The 19150-nt window shown below is 41.0% G+C and overlaps 4 protein-coding genes across 12 annotated transcripts in view; 2 read left to right on the forward strand and 2 right to left on the reverse strand.

Annotated features, from left to right (window-relative positions):
* The window catches only part of LOC114879818, a 19137-nt gene extending 16756 nt beyond the window's left edge, over nucleotides 1–2381 (reverse strand). For 2 of the 3 annotated variants that reach the window (XM_029195120.2, XM_029195117.2), the window contains exon 1: nucleotides 2137–2381. The gene's annotated coding sequence lies outside the window, so the exon portion shown is untranslated. The remainder of the gene's footprint in view (nucleotides 1–2136) is intronic. The other variant, XM_029195119.2, reaches the window with a different exon arrangement.
* LOC123987637 (exosome component 10) overlaps nucleotides 1–6484 on the forward strand; it is a 21788-nt gene extending 15304 nt beyond the window's left edge. For 2 of the 5 annotated variants that reach the window (XM_046290096.1, XM_046290099.1), the window contains 6 exons: nucleotides 2926–3107; nucleotides 3190–3435; nucleotides 3521–5023; nucleotides 5092–5495; nucleotides 5573–5738; nucleotides 5813–6484. In XM_046290096.1, the coding sequence (XP_046146052.1) occupies nucleotides 2982–3107; nucleotides 3190–3435; nucleotides 3521–5023; nucleotides 5092–5495; nucleotides 5573–5738; nucleotides 5813–5863 (2496 nt within the window). In that variant the 5' untranslated portion in view covers nucleotides 2926–2981 and the 3' untranslated portion in view covers nucleotides 5864–6484. Of the gene's footprint in view, nucleotides 1–1087; nucleotides 1609–1630; nucleotides 1786–2523; nucleotides 2696–2925; nucleotides 3108–3189; nucleotides 3436–3520; nucleotides 5024–5091; nucleotides 5496–5572; nucleotides 5739–5812 lie in introns of those variants that run through there. The other 3 variants (XM_046290097.1, XM_046290098.1, XM_046290095.1) reach the window with 3 other exon arrangements.
* Nucleotides 6469–8177, forward strand: LOC114879843 (phospholipase A1). Of its 2 annotated transcripts, XM_046290101.1 has the most exons (6): nucleotides 6469–6940; nucleotides 7001–7104; nucleotides 7182–7474; nucleotides 7541–7636; nucleotides 7697–7942; nucleotides 8013–8177. In XM_046290101.1, exons 1-6 carry the CDS (start codon nucleotides 6470–6472, stop codon nucleotides 8081–8083), a joined length of 1281 nt encoding a protein of 426 aa, XP_046146057.1. In that variant the 5' UTR covers nucleotide 6469; the 3' UTR covers nucleotides 8084–8177. The 2 variants fall into 2 exon arrangements, with proteins under 2 accessions (XP_046146057.1, XP_046146056.1); XM_046290100.1 differs by having other exon boundaries at nucleotides 7182–7636.
* Nucleotides 8161–18033, reverse strand: LOC114879819. 2 transcript variants are annotated; one of them, XM_029195122.2, is made up of 9 exons: nucleotides 14966–18033; nucleotides 14219–14785; nucleotides 11147–11235; nucleotides 10991–11070; nucleotides 10542–10666; nucleotides 9923–10387; nucleotides 9512–9841; nucleotides 9281–9433; nucleotides 8161–9211 (listed from the first exon to the last, which is right to left on the reverse strand). In XM_029195122.2, exons 1-9 carry the CDS (start codon nucleotides 15911–15913, stop codon nucleotides 8789–8791), a joined length of 3180 nt encoding a protein of 1059 aa, XP_029050955.1. In that variant the 5' UTR covers nucleotides 15914–18033; the 3' UTR covers nucleotides 8161–8788. The 2 variants fall into 2 exon arrangements, with proteins under 2 accessions (XP_029050955.1, XP_029050954.1); XM_029195121.2 differs by having other exon boundaries at nucleotides 14219–14791.
* Nucleotides 18034–19150: the final 1117 nt, after the last annotated feature.

Raw genomic sequence — 19150 nt, forward strand, 5'->3', positions numbered from 1 at the left:
TGAAACTCAAGACATTGTGTTTAAAATTATTTTAAAGCCTCGAGGTACCATTATTCTCTACAGTGGAAACAACTTGCAAGCGCCAAGGGTTAAATGTGGTTTTCGTCGATGTCAAGACAAACGTGTTGAAAAACGAGATACGCGGTCAAAGTATCGGGTCGACGCGCGAAGGCGCCGCTTTGGCAAACCGATCGTTCGAATAATTTGCCAACGTCGATCCACTTTTACGCGCTCTTGAATTATATAGACCATCAACGAAGAGCGTGCCTTTGTAGTTAGGCTGTAACGCTGTCTCAACAATTTCTCGCCAACTCGCGGAACCTTGATGCACGGTTTCCAACAAAAATATGACACCCTCCTTTGCGAGAATTTTATTCCTGAAAGCAATTCTTTTCATTCGTCTAATCTTTTAACAATAAATCCTGTACAAAATTAAATCGCCAATTAAGTTTTAAAGCTAAAAGGTTAGCTTTCGATTCGATCACGCCACCACCTCTATCCTGAGTTTTGCTCCTCGATTCTCGGATATCGAATCGATCTTTCCAATAAAAATACAACACCCTCGTATTTTATTCCAAGAATTTTATTTCTGAAAGCAATTCTTTTCATTCGTCTGATCTTTTAACAATAAATCCTGTACAAAATTAAATCGCCAATTAGATTTTACAGATAAAAGGTTAGCTTTCGATTCGAGAACGCCACCACCTCTATCCTGAGCTTTGCTCCTCGATTCTCGGATATCGAATCGATCTTTCCAACAAAAATACAACACCCTCATATTTTATTCCAAGAATTTTATTTCTGAAAGCAATTCTTTTCATTCGTCTGATCTTTTAACAATAAATCCTGTACAAAATTAAATCGCCAATTAGATTTTACAGGTAAAAGGTTAGTTTTCGATTCGACCAGGCTACCACCTCTATCCCGCGCTTTCCTCCTCGATTCTCGAATATCGAATCGATCTCGAATCGAACGAGAAACGGTGATACCCCGCTTCTATTCGCGAGGTCGGATGTCGTTCGTGTGTGACGTCATCCGGCAACTTGTACGGTATCTCGTGATTCACGTATTATTATTAAAACCCTTATTATTCCTGTGCACGACTCGCGTTGCATACATGAATGAACCTCTCTCTCTCTTTCTCTATCTACACGTTGCTCGCGGGTGATTGTACGCGTGGATCGCAATTTCTCGCGACAAAAGTTTGAGTCACGAAGAATTAATAGACTACACTCCGTGAATTTCATTCGCGACCGACCATCTGGATCTATGCTATTTCGGCCGATGCAAATGTTTCGCGGTATTACGTTCGAACGCGCTTGAAAAAAAAAAAAAAGAAAGATACACGCATACGTACGTATGCGACAGGGAAAGTTCTATCGCTAGAGAAATAAAAACGAAGCGATCTTTGTCCGTACAATAGACAAGGGTGACACGCGAAAAAAGAACGCGTCGATGCGCATAAAAAGTCACTAGGAAGAAGGTTCGCGAAACAAAAGGTGTTGCGCATAAGAAGTGTTGCTTTCATCGCCGAAATTCTTTCTACGCAGTCAAGTAACACGAGTCAACGTACTTAGACACGACGAAAGTCGATGTAAATATTGACAGGTAAAATCGAGACAAAAATGAATCGTAAGGATAATCGATACATTCTCTTCCCGATACGGGTAAGACGAATGGATCGATCGAAGAGAATCGTTCTATCAATTGGGTTAAATAAAATGTGTGTCAGTGTGTGCGTGTACACGTACCGGTGCAATGTATGCAACTAAAGCGCGTAGCACGGTATGTAGGTTCCTATTTATAAAAATAGCATTCTGATATTTTAAAGAGTTTCTTTCGGAACATCTGCTAATCGCTTCGAACGTTATCGAACGGGATGCGAAAGTGAAACAAGTTCCTCGACGTTGTTCAAAGGTTTTGCGTTAGATTTATAGGGAATGATCAGCCTTCTTCGCACATTATGTATCGAGTAATCGAAAACGCCCACGAAAGAAAATCGACGACGCTTTGTAACGTTCTTTTCCTCACGGTTAGACATCCGTTTTCGACTCTCGTACTCGACGATGGAACGAACGAATGCTCTGAATGAGAATCGACACTCGGGTAGGGTCTAAAAATAGCGAGAATTTGTACCTTACAGTGAACTCTGGAGCCAAATTATCCTCTTTTGCGGCTGCTATCCGCTCCCGGGGAAATATAAGAAAAGTACACTATTTACACTATTATTATCGTCCGTACGATCAACTCGATCACTAGGTCTCTATAATTTTGCAATTTTTAAGAGAGATCGCGAACGTTCTCCGTTTCCACTTCACTTTACCAGACATTTTTCGCGTGACGATACCGCACACGGCTCACGCGCTGCCACCATCTTTATTTACTAATTTTGGACTTGAACACTGAGAACGGGGAACGGATAGATTGGGTCGGTGCTAACGCCATCTTCAACATTAGTTTCCATACTATATGCGCATCAATGCGCATATACTATATGCACCAACGCACTTGTGCGTAGGCTTTTGAAATCATGTGAATTTCCTATCACTCGAGTGGTTTTCTTTTAATTAATTGTCACCGATATTTTCTTTAGGAATAAATATATTATTTTACGCAACGTTATTCGTGTGTCTTCCTTTTATATTAAATGTACGACGATAATGTCGTCGTTATGGACATACGATATAGCGTATAGGTATAGTGTAAAGTTTCTTTATTCATATTGTATTCGTATTTTTATTTCTACTAAAATGTCATGAAAAATATGTAAAGTTGTTAACGCTTGTAAAAGTACGATTATAAAAACAATTATTTCTTATACTTCCTTCATGCTTAGTCAATATCATGTCACTCGACACTGGTATCGTGGACGTATAGGTTATCCTCGTGGGAAACACATCGATATGTTTTACGATTCTTTTACAGCATTCAACAATTGTAACTGAAAGTAAAACTAGCAGATACGATTGATAATTAACGATATGGATCCCACGGAAGATTGGAATGGCGATTGCCAAACATCGTCGGAAAATCAAACGCAAGAAAATGAGAGGGAGGAAGTTCAACAAATCATACCCGGCTATGCAAATTTTCGCGATTACCTTCAGGTAGAGTTTAACTAACGCAGATGTTACAAAATGCTACTTTTACCAAAAAATTCTCTTCAATGAAATTTATTTCATATTTTAGGAATCGTTTGATGTAATAAGAGCTGGGATTAAAGCGGCCAATAATTTACCAATTGGATCGGACTTTCGTTATTATTCCTGTTTCCCTAGTTTTGTCAATGCCAAAGATCGAAATGTAAAAAGGACGTTAAGCGTTATGCAGTGCGTTATGGCCACTGCGGGTGTTAAAAATAATATTTCAAATCGAGCCGTTGATGAAAAGTTTGATCTTTTGTTAGAAACGAACGATATCCTTCTGGACAGAGCTGTAAGTTTTCGTACAAGTAGATTTCGTACAATATTTATGAAAATAAGTTACATTCTACATGACTGCAAACTCTTATTTGTCATAGAATGAATTAATGGACAAAGAATCTGGTATTACCAGGAGTTCTGAAGTAGAGTTAGTGGTAACGCATGCAAACAAGCAGGTAGTAAATGGAAGTTGGAACAGTGAAATCTGTCGACCGCCGCAACCTGCGGAAAACGCTCAGTCTGTACGCTTGCTGGCAGGTAGGAATGTTCAAAGACCTCAGCTAATGTTCAAAGACAAAATTGATAACCGTCCGAAACCATGGTGTCCCAAGATTAAGGATAAACCTAACTCGTTAAAACCGTTATCTATTTACGTGGAAGAGGGTGAAAATGGTGAAGTATTCAGTCACCCTTATGAATATGAATTGGATATGTTTTCACCTCCTGCTAGTCAGTTACAAAAGTCTCAACCGGCAAAGTATAAGTCCTTGGAAGAAACGCCGTTAGTAATAATTGAAAATTCAATCGATATTAAATTATTACTAGAAGACTTGAAAAGATACAAAGAAATTGCTGTAGATTTAGAGCATCACTCTTATAGAAGCTTCCAAGGTATAACTTGCTTAATGCAAATTTCGACCGGAGATACAGATTATTTGATAGATACTCTGTCGTTGCGTTCCGAACTACATGAATTAAATGAGATTTTTACTAAACCATCGATTCTGAAAGTGTTTCACGGAGCCGATTTAGACATTCAGTGGCTCCAAAGAGATCTGTCTCTTTATATAGTAAATATGTTTGATACGCATCAAGCGGCGAAACAACTGAATCTGCCGTATTTAAGTTTAGCGTATTTACTGAAACAGTACTGTTGCATAGATCCCAACAAGCACTTCCAGTTGGCTGATTGGCGTATAAGACCGTTACCGGAGGAACTGCAAAAGTATGCTAGAGAGGACACGCATTATTTATTGTATATAAAAGACATTTTGAGGAATGCTTTGATAGACCTTGCTAATGGACAGATGAACATTTTGAAATCTGTTTATGATCGAAGTACCGACATTTGTAGAAAGACTTACATAAAACCAATATGGACAGAGGAAAGCTGTATGAGTATATACAGAAAGAGTCAAAAGATGTTCAATAATAAACAACTTTACGCCCTAATAGAGCTACATAAGTGGAGAGATACTACTGCAAGAGAAGAAGACGATAGCACTGCTTATGTTTTGCCAAATCATATGTTAATGAATATAGCCGAAACATTACCTCGTGAGATGCAAGGAATTTTGGCGTGTTGTAATCCTATTCCTCCTTTGGTTAGACAAAATTTATTAAAACTACACAAGATAATACTGAAAGCTAGGGAACAACCACTTATCAAACCAGTTCTTGGAGATCTTAGGCAAAGATCAAATCAGAGAAGTCAAATGTCAAATTCAGAAGCCTGGATGTATTCCCCTCATGATATTCCAAATGATATGGAAGCTAGAGCTGATTTACCGTGTCTATTAGATAACGTTAATGTTGTAGAGACGCCACTCGCTACGATAAAACATAGAGTAACTGTATTTGATAGTCCAGCTACATCTGAGGTAAGATAAATTAAAACGTTAATCATATGTACGATAATAGAATGACAAATGTATATATTTTATTTCAGGATGAGGGAACATTAAAGAATCAGAAAAATATTAAAAAGAAAAAGTTTATCTTTGTTAGTCCGTTTGAACGATACAAACGCGTAATACCTGTGGTTGCGGAAGAAGAAGCGCGTGAAAGAGAGAAACAAAAGCAGGAAGATGAAGAACGTTTAGAGAAACTGAAGGATACTGAAGCAGAAATAGCAGAGAGTAAAAAACGAGTTTTAGAGCATTTCAAACAATTCTCTCAAGATAAACCAGAAAATTCACCGACAAAGAAAGCATCTAAAACTCCTTTGAGTCAAATGAGGGGATTTAAAAGAAAAAGAGGTTCAGATATTGATAAAGAGAAAGCAACGCAAGAACAAAATATGCAAGAAAGTATCGTTAGATTTCAGAATAACAACGTTACTAATTCAATACGGTAAGGACATTATAGAGGTACCATGGATTAACTACTTTTCCAAACTCACTGTAGAAATTAATTAAATTCGTTTTTAGATCGCGGAAAAAGGGGGAGAAGAAACGCGTTATTAAAGATTTGAACAAGCAGCATATGATGCCGTCAAAAAGATTCGATTATAAAGCAGTAGATTTTAGTAGTTTTCAGGGCGGTAGTAAAAATGTCCCGGGTCAAGGAAAACAAGTAAATTTCGAACAAAAAGTGGTAAGAAAATACTTGTTAATCATTTTTTAATTTTCAACTGAAAATCATCGAATTATTTCATTTTATATTTGCAGCCAAAAAAAGAGAAAAAACGAAAGAGGAAGAAGCAAAAAATAAATATATAAATGTTAATAAACTTTCAGTTCTATACCTTCTACGTAAATATACATTACCGTTTTATACTACAGAAATAAAAATAACAGGTTCTATAGTACTTCAAGGTTGGACGCAGTACTATGGGTTTTTTTCGATTATGTACAGTTAACACGTAATAAGTTGAATATTAATATTTTAACAGTGTCAATTATAATTTTGATACTTGAGTATCGATATTGAATGATTTATTTTTTCAGTATATTCATACATATTCTCTGTGTTACTGCCGTTAGAGATTATTACGTCATTGGAAATTTTTATTAGTCAATATAAAATTTGAATATGAGAAAACAAGTTACTATAAACGTATGGATATGAGGAAATGTAATAAATTATACTGATATCTAATATAGAATATAATAAAGCACCTCTTTCCTTGTGGAATAATATGGACACAAACAAAGATAAATAATCTTTCAGATGTTTTGAAACTACTGTTGCTGTGTTTGAAATTAGCTATATAAACTGCGTTACCACAGAATCGTGGATTCTGTTCCTTTCTTCTGTTGTGTACGCAGACAATCATCGAAGTATTTACAGTGTGATTATTTGTCGTAGCTAGAGACTTAGATAAAATGATTCTTTTTGTATTACTTTTCATTAAATTATCCTTACTTTCTACTGTGCATAGCCAGGTTTTGAAGAAAAGTGCAGATATAAGTTTCAATTACACCGATGAAAATTCATTAATTTCGAATAGTTATAATTTATCGAACTTTCTGTTTACGCCAGTAGAATTTCCTACACGTGCTGGAGCAGATTTTGAACCACATCAAGTAGATTGTTTAGGCCTAGGAAAAACGGTAGCCACTACATTGGAGTGGTTTTTTATGAGTAAACCAAATGGATCAAACGCTTTGAATGTTCAGTTTTTATTATCTTCAAGAAAACAGCCTAACCCTGTTGAAGTAATTATTGGTAAACAGTTTGGTTTGGAGTGGACAGATTTTCAAATTGTACGAAAAACGGTTATAATAGTTCATGGATTTTTATCACACGGTCAAGAACCATGGATCAGTAGTATGGCAAAATCGTTTCTTCAATGGGTAAGTTTCATCTTAAATATGTACTGTGAACATATTAATATATTTTTTAACGTTTTTCAGGGTGACGTAAATGTTGTAGTCGTAGATTGGAGTTCAGGCAGTAATACTTGGAATTACTACAAAGCAGCAGTCAATACAGAAGTAGTGGGATATCAAATTTCAAGGTCTGTTTTTGCATTTTATTATATAAAGGTGTTACATTGTTCATATATGAATTTTTCACGGAGATTCGTTTGTAAAGGTTCTTAGAACACATTGAAAATGCAACAAGCACCGAGAGTAATTGGGGGCCACTCCATTTAGTTGGTCACAGTTTAGGAGCACACATTTGTGGATTTGCTGCCAAAGAGTTGAAAAAAAGGCAGAGCAAATGGAAAATAGAAAGAATAACAGGTTTGGATCCAGCGCAACCTTGTTTTAAAAATGCAGACTCGACTGTAAAACTTCACAAATCTGATGCGCCATTCGTTGATATCATTCACACTAACGGCAGATTGCTTTCTGAAATTGGATTAGGTTTACCACAGCCTATAGGTTGGTTGTACTTCTCAGTAATTTTAACTTTTCTTTTCAATTACTATAAAAGTAAGTTTTCATCAGGTCACGTTGATTTCTATCCTAACGGTGGCAGACGTCAACCCGGTTGCGGAAACATGAACTCGTCGTATTTTGAATACTTACCAATTCCGATAGCAGGTAAAGTAATGTTATTTTTCAAGTAATTTTATTTTTTATTAACTATCAGTTCGATTTCAGACATTAAGAGTTCTATATGTAGCCATGGACGTTCATATATCTATCTAACAGAATCGTTGATGTCCGACGTTAAAAAGAACTGCACTTTCTGGGCACATTATTGGGATTTATCGTTCCGAAGCTTGAAGCAATTGGTTAGAGAGTCTTGTAACAGAAACGTTTGCACCGAAATGGGCATAAACGCGATCAATTATTCTCAACGCGGAACGTTTTTCGTTGCCACATCGGATAGCGTGCCATTTTGCAGTAAGTCGAAAAACACTGCGCAATTTAATCGTTGCAAAATTATTTAAACGATACATTTTCATTTCTTTAGATAACAATACTCGCATAACAGACACGATAATCATGATGGGATCGGATCACGTGGACTTACTGGATGATTGAATTGTAATTGTTTCATAAATAAGAAAACCTTTAATTTTTGACGATGTACGAAACTTAACTCATTAAATACAGCTAAGTACTATTTACAAATATATTTCGAAAATTGACCGAGTTATGTACATATTCCGCCACTTTAATTGCATTTTCAGCAGCTTCGTAAATAAATGATGCCTTCTTCTTTCGTCAACTATTTCCTGCGCCCTTATCAGTGACTTTGATAGTATTTCTACTAACATAGAAACAACGTCGTACCATCTTGCAGTATTTCGCCTTATACTAACGTTATAAATTAATTACAAATTACGGTATATAAATTATAAAAATTACACGAAATACTTCGTTGTATAAATATTTTTCTTTTTTCAGATTACGATTTATCACTTCATCAAATACATTAACAACTTGGCCTTAAGTTTGGTTTTTGCATATGTACTATTATTGGCACGCGAACTTAAGAACCACGTCGAGATACGAACGATACAGTTCAACATCGAATGTTTTTATTCAAACGATCGATGTTAACGTTTATAAACGTCACACTCGAGATTGAAGTGTGCTTTGGTACCTTTTTTGATCCGTTTAATTATCATTCTCAGTTCTTCTTTTATTACACCCAAAGTGTAAGTTTGTGCTTATTAAACATCTTTATTTTTCACAAGATGTTTAAGCAATTGATCCCAGAAAGAACCAATGTTCTTCGATAGATCAATGAATAACTTGAACGTAGGTGGCGGGAAATATTCCAGTTCGTCCTCTACACTCGCCTATCCACCAACCATCCGGTTGCTTCTGATGCACCGTTATCAAGTCTCCGGGGTTCAAGCTAAGCTCGTCGTTCAAGTTCGCCGAGTACTGATAGATCGCCCTACACTGTTCCGTTCCATCAGATTTACTTGTCGTTTCGGCGGCGTCTACGTCCTGATTATTATTGTCCTCGGAATGACTGCTGAACTCGTCGAAGTCGCTGAAGTCATCTTCATCGGGTGGGTTCTCGGAGTTTCCGTCCCCGGCCGTTCGATCGGCCCAGTGACGACTGTCAGTGTCGTGATCTGTTTTCGACAGATGAACATCTATCTCGTCCTCGTCGTCTTGAATCTCGAACGATTCGTTCTTTGCCCACGAAGGAATCTGGAAGCAAGTAAATTTTTATAATCTCATACTCCCGTGCTGCTTTTAGCAGGATCGTTGAATACTCACTTTAAGGACACTTTGTTGCAGACCCTGTTTATCCCTGGAAACCAAAATGTGCTCGGCTAACGGATGTTTACCACGTTTACTGCCTTCCACTTCCGCCAAGGTGCCTCCAACTTTGTACCTCGCCGCTTCTAGATACAACAACATTGATCGCATCTGAAAGAAGAACCGAAATTATCTATGATATTCGAAGAAACGTTGAAAGAACAAGGGAAGAGGAATAGTGTTTCTTACATGATGTAGTTTCTCCGTGACATTCTGCGTGCTTTCATCAGCCGCGAATGCCGGTGTCGCGACGAAAGCTCTGTGAAGAGTTTCCAGGCCCTCTCTGCCGCGTCTTTCGCGATCCAAGTCCTGCCTGATTAGATGAAGAACTCTTACTAACGCCTGCTTTCGACGCTCTCTGTTCATCGCGAGGGTAATGTGCTCGGCGTAGAAATCAGGGAGCAATTGATCGGAATTGCATCCGTCGTTGCTCTCTACTCTGCGAATAAGATTCTTCAGGATCTCAATGTCTTGAGACACGTTGCAGTTGCGTACTGGAGCTGCCAAACGGTCTGCACTCTAGATAAGGAATGGTAAATTATTGTAATTTATTGTGTAAATAAGTTTCGAAGCTTTTATAGGTAGCGTTAATAAATGTACCTGTTGCAGACGGGGAGCCAGAGCTTGCAGGTGAGCCAGGTAAACATTGGCTAAGTCTTTGAGAGCGCTCAGTCGTTCTTCCTCGAGGAGTTCCATTTGTTTAGCCCCCTTCCTCATGGTACTTTCGTATTCGAGCCTGGCTCTCTCGGCTCTCACGCTCACCGTGTAAAACTCGGTATCCGCCCTACGAGACGAGTCCTCGGCCTTTCTCCTCCTCGCCTCGAGTTTGCTCGCCTCCTTCTCCGTCATATGATGGTTCGAGGATTTGTTGTTGCTCTGCTGGCTCTGGCTGATCGATTGTAACCGAGCCAGGTCCTGCAACCTCTCGTTTTCTCTCGCGCTAGCGAAACTTTGTTTCTTACTTTTCGTCGCGACATTGCGCCACTCGTGAAGACCTTTCCCCGCCTTGTCAACGGAATTCTCGATGGATTTCCTCGAGCGTCCTTGAGCCTCTGCTACGCCCACCTGTGGAACATGGAACACGTACTTTTACTACGCGGTATACCTTTCTTTTTGTTATGTAATAACAGGCGATATGAATGAAATTCAGTTGCTGATTGAAAATTGCTAATCGATTCTTCATAACAGGCGATAAGATTTCTTAAGAATCCACACTCACTCGCAGGGGTTTGGCAAGTTGCTCGCCGAGCGTTAATCCCCAGATCCTGTGGGCTTCCGCAGCAGCTTCCATCTCCTCGCCGACGCATCTCCATGCCTCGTTCACACCTCCGGCGCTGTTACCACCTGCGTAAGTCATGTATAAAACACGTGTCTCATTCGATCCATCCGCGGTGGTCACAAATTATTCACCGTTTAAAACAGAATGTGACTATTTCAAGTGAAATTATAATTTCTTGCAACTTCTAAGCGCATCGACCGATCTCGATGGAATTTTCAGGATACACATAACACACTTCAATTTACAAATATCATATTTAAATTTTTTGAAACGACAAAAGCACATATCTTAGTAAATTAATTTGTATAGCTTCTCGAGAAATCTCGAATCATTTGGTCGAATTTTAAACGGTGAGCGAATAATTTTGTGACCCACTGTATATATTATACCTTGGTCCTTCGCGCACGCCTTCGTTAATTTAATGCTCAGTTTGCTGAGCCCTTTGGCATAATTAGCTTCCAGTTCCGCTCTGAAACAAGAAACAGATATTTAATATAAACGTATTTTTTCACAGAAAGCCTCGAGATTCTCCTGATCTAATATACCTTTCGTGAAGTATCGACGCCAATTCCTTGCAGAAATCCCCGCCTTGTTTCACGTACCGTCGAACATCCTCGAAACCGCCTTGTCCACCCTGTAAGTAACAAAATCTAACATTAACTCTCGTTCGTTTTCAATTTAAAAACTCAGCCGGCTCGAGTTGTACTTGTACGCTTGAATAATCGTTTACAAGGAACGCAGAACGTAGCGGTAACCACGCATCGCGGCTCGAGAGATGCAACGTTTCTAATGTCCACCGAGTGAGTTATGACGATTTCTTTCCGCCACGTCGGACCTTCCGGAAAGGTTTGGAATTTACGATCGATATAGGCTTCCGTTTCGCTCGATATCTCGTCGCTTTGCACAGACCCGAAGGGGTAGAGATTTATGAGCAACCAATCGATTTATAGCATTCTTGGGCCGTGCGAAAGGAAGGAAAATTGAATCGTACGAAGCCACGCGAACGCTTGGCAAAAGGAAAGTTAACCGTGTGTTTTCGATGCCTCGATAAGATTACCCTTTCTGTTTTGCCTCGCTCATACAATCTCTCGTTGATGACTTGCTTCTATGATCCGCGTAAAAAGTGAAATAATGCGTACTTTTTTTCTCTGATCGAATTACGACTTCCTTTCTTTATTTTATATCAATTACACGTTTCTTTAGAAAGGATTTTCGTAGCTCGTAATTATCGTTTAACGCATGGAAGAAGGTTGCCAGAACGAAACGAAAGCTCAGTGATTCGAAGTAAATGAGAATTTAGCGTGGTAACGTGGAAAGTCATCCGACTAGAACTATATTTTATAAGTGGTAGCCAGAAAATCGAGTCGAGCGTAACGTTAGAAAATACCGGTAAATTACATTTCCGATATCATTTTCTCCTACAGTTGATTATTATTTTATCTACAACGACGACCACACGTAACACACTGGAAAATCCAGGTGCATAAATAAAATCCAAAAATTTTACACTCATGTGACCGGTTTCTTCAGCGAACCTACCGGTTTCGGTTTTCGCAATTTAACGTTTCTCCTCGAGAATATCGAAATTTGCCGAGTGCCGAAAATATTTTCAGACATTCCTGCGAATTAATTTTATTCTTCGTTTCGTTTATCGCGATCAAATTGAACAGGCACGATCGAGGAAATCGTTCTTTCCCTTGACCGAGAAGATAATTTCGAGGTTGACCTAATTACGGTGGTATCGCGAGAAAACGATCGATCACGTACGGTGAAGGATCAACTTTCTTGCCATCCATCTCTGGCAGCCCATAAACAGAGAGTTCTCGGATGAAAAGGAAAATCATCCGATGAAAATTACGATCGAAATCGGCTTGTTTGCCAGACACTCGAGCCGGTTGAAAAAACTAGATATCTATACGTAGGAATAAAATATGTCAAAGTTGCGTCGATGTCGAAACTCCTTCGAAGTAAAAGGTTAATTGATACGTCGAGCTTGGATATTACGATTGTGATACCATGGTCGCGAAACAAATGAGCTATCGTATGCAGCAGGTGGTGTACCCTATTTCTACACAGCTTCCTGTCTATCCTAGAGTTACACGCGGAAGAACTTCAAGGTTCGATCGTAACGATAACTCGATACTTCTTTTGACTTTGCATCTTTTTTTAATTTCAAATAAATTAGAACAAACTTGAGGCTTAGAAATTTAGCCCAGACCTTAGGGACAGGTCTGGGCACTCGTTAGAATTTTAGAAATTTTCACCATTCTGTTAAAGTAGTTCAAAGTAGCCGGATTTTCATGTAATACTTGAAAAGTGAACGGTCTGGATAAAAGCTACAATTTTATCACCTTCGATATGGAAATTAACAAGCATTGCGAGAAACCTGTATTACTGTAAAGGATAATGACACAGCATATCGTAATAATACTCTACTTAGCATAAATTAATTAGCGAACTCGTGAAAACGTTCGTGTTTCTACTTATGGAATCGACTTCAAATTTCTTGGACAAACTAAATTTGTTAGCGAGTAGCGGTACCGAGGCGGTCGTTAAATCTGGTCGTTTCCGAAATAGGTAGGCAAAATCGGTTACTTTATTGCGAATCGTAGAAAACGGTGAAAATCAAGGTTAACCGCGACGAAGGAAGAAAAGTTTCGAATATTAGCGAATACAGCTGTTCTCGTACGCTGCACACGATTCCTTTCCCTTTTACCTTCGAGAGTTCCTCGACTTTGGGTTCACGCTAAGCCGGTGAAATCGACGAGGTCGCGGGTACTATCACCGCGTCTGTGTATTAACGCTCGTTACTCGTTTCCATGAGAAGACACCGGCCTCTGCTTTCATTTCTACGCTCAATTTCATACTCCTTTCTACAATTTTTACGATTATCTTCAATTTCATTTCTCGTGGATCTCGTTGCTTCTTCGATCGATTCAAATTTTCGCGCGTAAGCGTTCAGGCGCGAGTGGTGGGGATGCGCACGCCTATGTATACCGGGTGATCTCCCTTGCGGCGTCAGTCTTCCCTGAGCCGCCTAGGGGAAGGGTCGAAAACCTAGGACGGCTCTTTTCTCGGGGAAAACTTACCATGCTAGGTACTGTACCATCGTAAAAATATAAAAACAAAGAATCCCTTGTAATTCGAATATGTCTTTCATTATTAACACGATCGTCGCGGAGAAAGAAATAAGCAAGCACGCACGAGTGTAGAAACAAAGTCGACTATTTTCTCCGTCCAACTTTCCCACACTTTCCACGCTTTGATCGTTTGCATCGGTACGATACAGCGCAGCGTTTACGTTTGCCAGGAACTATCGGTGCAAAATGTTCGTAATAATCTCGATGTATCATAATTCCCTGAAACGTGTAACGATAAGCTTAGATGCGATCGAGCGGAAGAAGATAAGCGATCGAAATCGAAATTGCGAAAGCGTTTGATTAAGAAGTCGGTTAAGATTGTCCGGCGTGCACAACAAAGCAGATAGACAGACTGAAGAGATTAGAGGTTTTATCAATCGAGTGTTTCTTATCGATATTCGTGGGAAAAATAGAAATACTCGTCGTTCGGTTAGAAGTGTAAGCGGCAAGTGTAACGAAACGGAACAACGTAAGTACCTCTTCGGGCTCGTGAACGTGCAGTAGATGAGTAGAGGCCATTAACCCTCTGATTGACCCCAGCATTCTCCTCTTAATCAGACCTGCTTTCCGAGCATGATCCCTGTTGTTCTCGATCTCTACGATCGCGTGCTCTTCGTGTTCCGTATCGGAGCACAGTTTGTCCATACTGTAAGAGGAAATCGGAACAATTTTCTCTTTGCCCTCCTCTTGAAAGACGTCGTTCGAACTACCAACAACTTGTCTTAGATTATTCAAACCGTTCTTCGAACTCTTGCTCGTCTTTATCAAAGTAATTTCACTATCTTCCGACGAACGTATCGCGTTCTCTTCCGAGACCGATGCCAAACCGAACTCCTCCACCTTAGTGATCGATCCGAGTTCCTGAGTACTGGCTTTGGTAAGATCGTAAGACGCGCTGCTGTTCTTCGAGGGAACACGAGCTTCTCCGGTTAAAGCACCGACAGCCTGCAACCTGGCGTGCTTGTTCACCACCTCGTTGATCCTCGTCGTCTCGTCCCGTAACCAATTTCTCATTTTATCCCATGCTTTCCCCAATCGGTGTTTCTGCAACTTTAGGATCCCCATAGATGCGCGCTCTTCTGTGTTTGCCAGTCGATGGATCAGACGCGACGATAAACCAATCTATTTTTTTGAAAAAATTCCTGACCAAAATGGTATCGCAATGCAAACGCTGTTATCGTCGAGTCTGATCCATTCGCAAACAACAGCATCCATAGATTCTACCTTCTGACGTCCGTTCTTCCATCTCGGTGAGTTACTCGAGAGGGTGTCGTTGGAGCATTCAGGATCGGAATAAGATCCCGACATGGAGGCGATTCCCGCGTCGTAGCTATCCGATTCCCCGTACCGTTTTCGTCCGTACTTCAACGACCTCACCAATCGTTTAGCTCGGTCGTATCTATCCTTTCCATCGGTCGAATTCATTTTACTGGTAACGAATTTCTCGTCGACCAAAGTGTCGTCCGAATCGACTAGACTCCTCTCCTTCTCGTTCGTATCGGACGATTCCTTGATCGTCCCGCGGATCTGTTCGCGGTGCGCTTCTGCCTCGCGCCGACTTTCTACGACTTTCTCGGTTTCGATTTCGTCGGCCACGTGTAAACTCTTAGGAAAGTCGTACAGCCGATTTTGCGTGGACGCGTCTTGACTGTTGTCGAGCGTGTCGGTGGCCGTGGCCGTGACCGTGACCGTGGCCTTACCGATACTCGTAACAGTTTCCTCGACCTCGCTGACGGAGGACCGATCGAGCACCATGGATGAACCGTTCGCCTGGAGGAAACTGAACCTGATCTCCGGCACCCCGTCCTCGTCGGTTTTCACCGAGGAGACCGCGGTCAACTCCACCGTGTTCCTGTGTCGTTTCTCACCGCTGTCCTTGCGTTCCATCGGTATCTCGCGATCGTCGCCCGTTTCGAATTTTTCCTCGCTCACCACCTGTTCCTCCGTTTGACACGCTTCTTCTTGTCGCACTTTTTCACCTCCCTCTTGCTCGTTCGAAGCGTTCGAAGCGTTCGAAGCGTCGGGAAACTCGTGGCAGTGGATGATGACAGGCACCGGGACGTCGTACCAGATAGTGGTAGAGCTACCGTTACCCTCGTTATTACCGTTGCTCAACGACGATAATTTTCTGATCGACTTGAGCGACGCCCACGCGTGTCTCGCCTCTTCCATTTTTCTCTCGCCACCGAATCGCGAGGCTTTTCACTCGAAACGCATATCCGGGATACGGTGGAAACGAGTTACCGTCCGACTGTTCCACTCGCGGTGGGAGAAGCACGGTGGAGGCTTCGAAACGATAGGAAGGGGAGGTTGTCTTAATTGGAGCACCACTGTTACTCGTCGCGTACCGGTAATTTGCATCGCACGATAGGCCAAGTAGCCTATTAATATTCACAAAAACCTGACTTTCGTAGCTCGGAACTGATCATTCTTGTTTGGAAAATTCGAATCGATCACTATCGCGGTTGATTGAATAGAAAAGTAACGATTATAGTTTTGAAATTCTATAAACACCTCGTTCGATTACATAATTATTTCACCTCGACGTTATCAGCTCGGTACTTGAAAGCTGTAAACTTTCCAAACAACCCAATGCAAACACTAATTACCTTTATCTCTGCGAAACTGTAATCGTTTCGTGTTTAAAACGTCGTGTAACTAACGCGAAACCAAACGTGGAAGCGGCTAACTTGTAAGAGTTTCCACGCGGTCACTGTGCAGGTTCATCGAACGAGGTCCCCTATCGCGAAACGTTCAACCACGACGCTTTTCTTTCGACTTTGATGCACAATTTTCAAACGGCAGATCGTTAGACATTCGAGTGGAGAAGAGGATCGGGTTCAGATTCGCTGGCAGGTTCCCAGCGAACGGGATACACTCGCGACGCGTTCGACAAAAACAGAGATTCCCGGCGAGGGCAACCGTGCCACGTTCGACCCCAGCTTTTCACCGTAAATTTCCAGCTATTCGAAACATCGTCCGATTCGTAAAAAGCCGGCTAAAAGGTACCAGCGTGGATCGAGAACGTCTCGGTCGCACCTTGCTCCAGTCCGCGTTACGTAAACCATTCACCGCCGGTTATCGTTCAGCTTTTGCGTTCCAATTTCGCAAATTATCGTTTTTTCCAGCCTCTCCTCGTCGCTTTACCGCGCACTTTGCACCTCGAACGATCACTTGCCGCGTTTGTTTTTCACACGGTCGCGATCACGGTGAAACACATTTTTCTTTTTTCTATTGGCTTTCACAGGTTGAACGACAAGAATTTTACGAATTCGAGCACAGCGAAGGTAAACAGCTAAATATAGACGCGACGTCCTCTAATTAATTATCAGTCGATCGATAGATCGATCGAATCAATATCGGTGCACAGATTACTCGGTCGTTCAAGGTTTACGGTGAAGTAAAATCTCGAGAAATGGATACAGAATTTCAAACTTAAAACTTTTATTTAATTCCTTCCGATTCTATCGCACCGTACAACCGTTCGACGAAGAATAATTTGATTTAGCGGATCGAAACGGCGCGATTTCAAGCGTTTATTAGCCGGAGAGGAAAAGAACGGTAGGAGCGCGTGATCGCGTCGTAATTCGAGGCTGTTTGCGCGGCGACGTTCCACTCGTGACTGGATCCACGTTGAATACCGCGTATTATACAACAACGTCAAACAATTATATCCGTATTATGTTGCGTACACGCGTATTGCACAACAGAACAAACGGTGCACCGTACCGTACCTCCAGAAAAACGAGAGACGACGGTACCGCGAGAAAATTTCAGTTCAACGTTAACCTCCTCGCGTCGTAAATCTTTCTTACGATACCCGGAGACGTTCGCTGTTTTAAAATATGCTAATTACGATTCTTGATGCACCGGTTTTAAGTGGGAAAAAGAGGAGATCATCCGTGTCATGTATTTAATTTGATTCATTATTTAATAAGAATTACCTTGCGATAAGTACCGTGAATAAAAAATGTTATCTAGCGAAGATTCCGGGTACTTATTCAATTCTACGATCTACTATCAGGCCGATCTGCATATCGAGTTGAACGGAATTGCAATCGATAGCTTTGTATCTCGAACGCTCGTCAAACGATATGATTCATAAAAAACACGAGTACGTTGAGTCACTTATGATGGCTTGCATAAACGAGCAAACGACGTTGTTATTTCACCTAACGCAGGTACCTGTTGAATCTGCGCTTCTTTCGAACCAGGCCCGATACGGGATAGAAATATTGGGTTGTCGTACGATAGATTACGAAACGTAAGATAAAAGGGTACTTGAAATATCGTTATACCATAGTAAAGGAATTCTTCGCGAGTTTCTATTCGAAGCTCCAAAGTAAACCGTGTAGTTTACTGAAATAAACAATCGCGAGCACCGCGTTATTTTAACCCTCGGACGCCGGACCATAGAGAGAGGCCCGAATTCTCATCTTCTAAATTTTACACACTGTTCCATAACGCTGCCAAAATCTACACGTGCTTCGATGACACGAGTCATTAATTTCAATTATATATCACTCGCGAAATTGTTTAGTTCCATTCGGATATTCTATTCGACGTCTGCTTGTCACTTTCGCGGTACACCAATGTGTCAACTATTTCGCTATGTATATTCATGGAAAAATCGTTTAATATTGGAAACAGACGGGGATGACAGTGGAATAATGACGAATCAGAAGAGAAGCGAGCGCGACGGTGATGACACTAAACGCGGTCGGAAACGCAACGCGTGTTGCAGCGTAATGCTCCGAAACGAATGTGACGAAGAGCGGATAGTTGAGGCGAGTAACGCGTTTCTAGGCGGGAGGTTATTCTTTTTCGTTTCCGACTTATATTTAGCCTCGTACCAAGCGACACTCGCGCGTTACCGAAACATGCTGTACACGTGCCGAGGTAGTATACGTAACGCTCGCCTATCACCGAATGCAACTGCAACTGCAACTGAGAGTTTGGTGACCAGTTCCTTAACGAGGTCGCGTTCGCGAGCTAATGGCCCGGCTCGAAAGCATCGCAATCGTTGCAATTACGGGAACGATAGGTTCTTCTTCAAATTTCTACCCGAGTCATTTATATTTCTTTTACGCAGACAGTATCGAAAATACTTTTCCCTCAGAGAGAATAAGTTTCTTCGACTCTCACCTTTGCTTTCTCTCGATACTTTTCGAAGGATAATCTTCTTTCGCCCGTTACGCAGTTGCGTGCAAAAATACCGATACGATAAATCGTATAAACACTTTCGTTTGAAACCCGCATCGAACAGATAGGAAAATTCGAACAATGCCGGCTCGATTCGTTTGCACGCGACTCTATGTAAACGTATGTGGCAACCTTGTTTAACAAACACGCGACTTACACATCGTAAATTCTGAAACATTCGGCTTTGTTGCCTTCCAGTTATAAGAT

Source organism: Osmia bicornis, chromosome 2 (genome assembly GCF_907164935.1).
Source record: "Osmia bicornis bicornis chromosome 2, iOsmBic2.1, whole genome shotgun sequence".
Taxonomy (NCBI): domain Eukaryota; kingdom Metazoa; phylum Arthropoda; class Insecta; order Hymenoptera; family Megachilidae; genus Osmia; species Osmia bicornis.